The following is a 1,134-nucleotide window of genomic DNA, read 5'->3' as shown; positions in this document are numbered from 1 at the left end:
GTAGTCCACACAAAGCTCGGGAGCCTGAAAGGTGAGTATGTGAGTGTGAAAGGGAAGGAGACTGGCGTCCATGCCTACCTGGGTGTCCCATTTGCTAAACCACCCCTCGGCCCTTCCTTGAGACTGGCTCCACCTCAGCCTGCAGAAAGATGGGAAGGAGTAAGATATGCCACTAAACAGCCACCAATGTAAGAAACATGTGCTTCAGTTGTTGTAAAACACAGTTTGAAAAACATCCAGCATTTATTAAATGTTTTTATTTTTCAGGTGCATACAACCTGAACGATTTGCTTTGGCACTGCTTGATAAACTTGGTTTCTTGTTGGCTGATATCCCAGACATCTCTGAAGACTGCCTTTACCTCAACATTTACACTCCTGCTAACAGAGCTGATGATGCCCAGCTCCCAGTAAGAACCTTTTGCTGTAGGTTTTGAGCCTTGCTGGTCATTGCTGAAGAAATTTTCAGTGACAGTTGGTTTCCTTTTAAGGATTTTCATATGACAAAAAAACACCCCCTTTTAGAGCCAGTTGCAATGGGTTTGCCTTTATACCCAAATATTTTTTGTTTATCTTAAACATTAATTTAATACTTATTAATTGAGACTCATGCAGTGTGCTTAGCAGGCACAAAAATTGATTTGAAGGAAAAATAAGAATGAAGAATCCAAAATATCTTTGATTATTTTTTTCCAGGTCATGGTCTGGATCCATGGTGGAGGCCTCACAGTAGGATCAGCTTCAACATATGATGGATCTGCCCTGGCTGCTTACCAGGACGTGGTTGTGGTTCTGATCCAGTATCGCTTGGGACTTCTGGGGTTTCTCAGGTAAATAAACTTAAGTTACCAAATTAGAACATACTGTTGTCCTGTTCTTTTCCATTTTCAAAGACTGCTCACCTTCACCTACTCTAAATGTAGCTTAGTATGCCATTCAACTCTTTGTTTTATCAGCACTGGAGATGAGCACATTTCAGGGAACTTTGGCCTGCTCGATCAGATTGAAGCTCTCAGGTGGATCCAGCAGCACATTCACAGCTTTGGAGGAGACCCAGGATTAGTTACTATATTTGGAGAGTCTGCTGGTGGAGTGAGCGTGTCTCTTCTGGTAAGAATCTACAGTTAGAGGAACT

The 1,134-nt window shown here is 42.2% G+C and overlaps 1 protein-coding gene across 1 annotated transcript; it reads left to right on the top strand.

Moving 5' to 3' along the window:
- Window positions 1–3: 3 nt before the first annotated feature.
- Window positions 4–1,127, top strand: LOC102305406 (cocaine esterase; the record flags this gene model as incomplete). Its single annotated transcript, XM_005953668.1, has 4 exons — window positions 4–188; window positions 268–409; window positions 696–829; window positions 956–1,127. Coding segments are annotated over 4 exons (633 nt in total), but the record flags the coding sequence as incomplete, so codon positions are not given.
- Between the last annotated feature and the right edge of the window lie 7 nt (window positions 1,128–1,134).

The sequence above is a fragment of the Haplochromis burtoni genome, unplaced genomic scaffold (genome assembly GCF_018398535.1).
Source record: "Haplochromis burtoni strain Fernald_Lab_line unplaced genomic scaffold, NCSU_Asbu1 Contig_6872, whole genome shotgun sequence".
Lineage (NCBI taxonomy): Eukaryota > Metazoa > Chordata > Actinopteri > Cichliformes > Cichlidae > Haplochromis > Haplochromis burtoni.
This window is presented reverse-complemented; position numbering and strand designations above follow the sequence as displayed.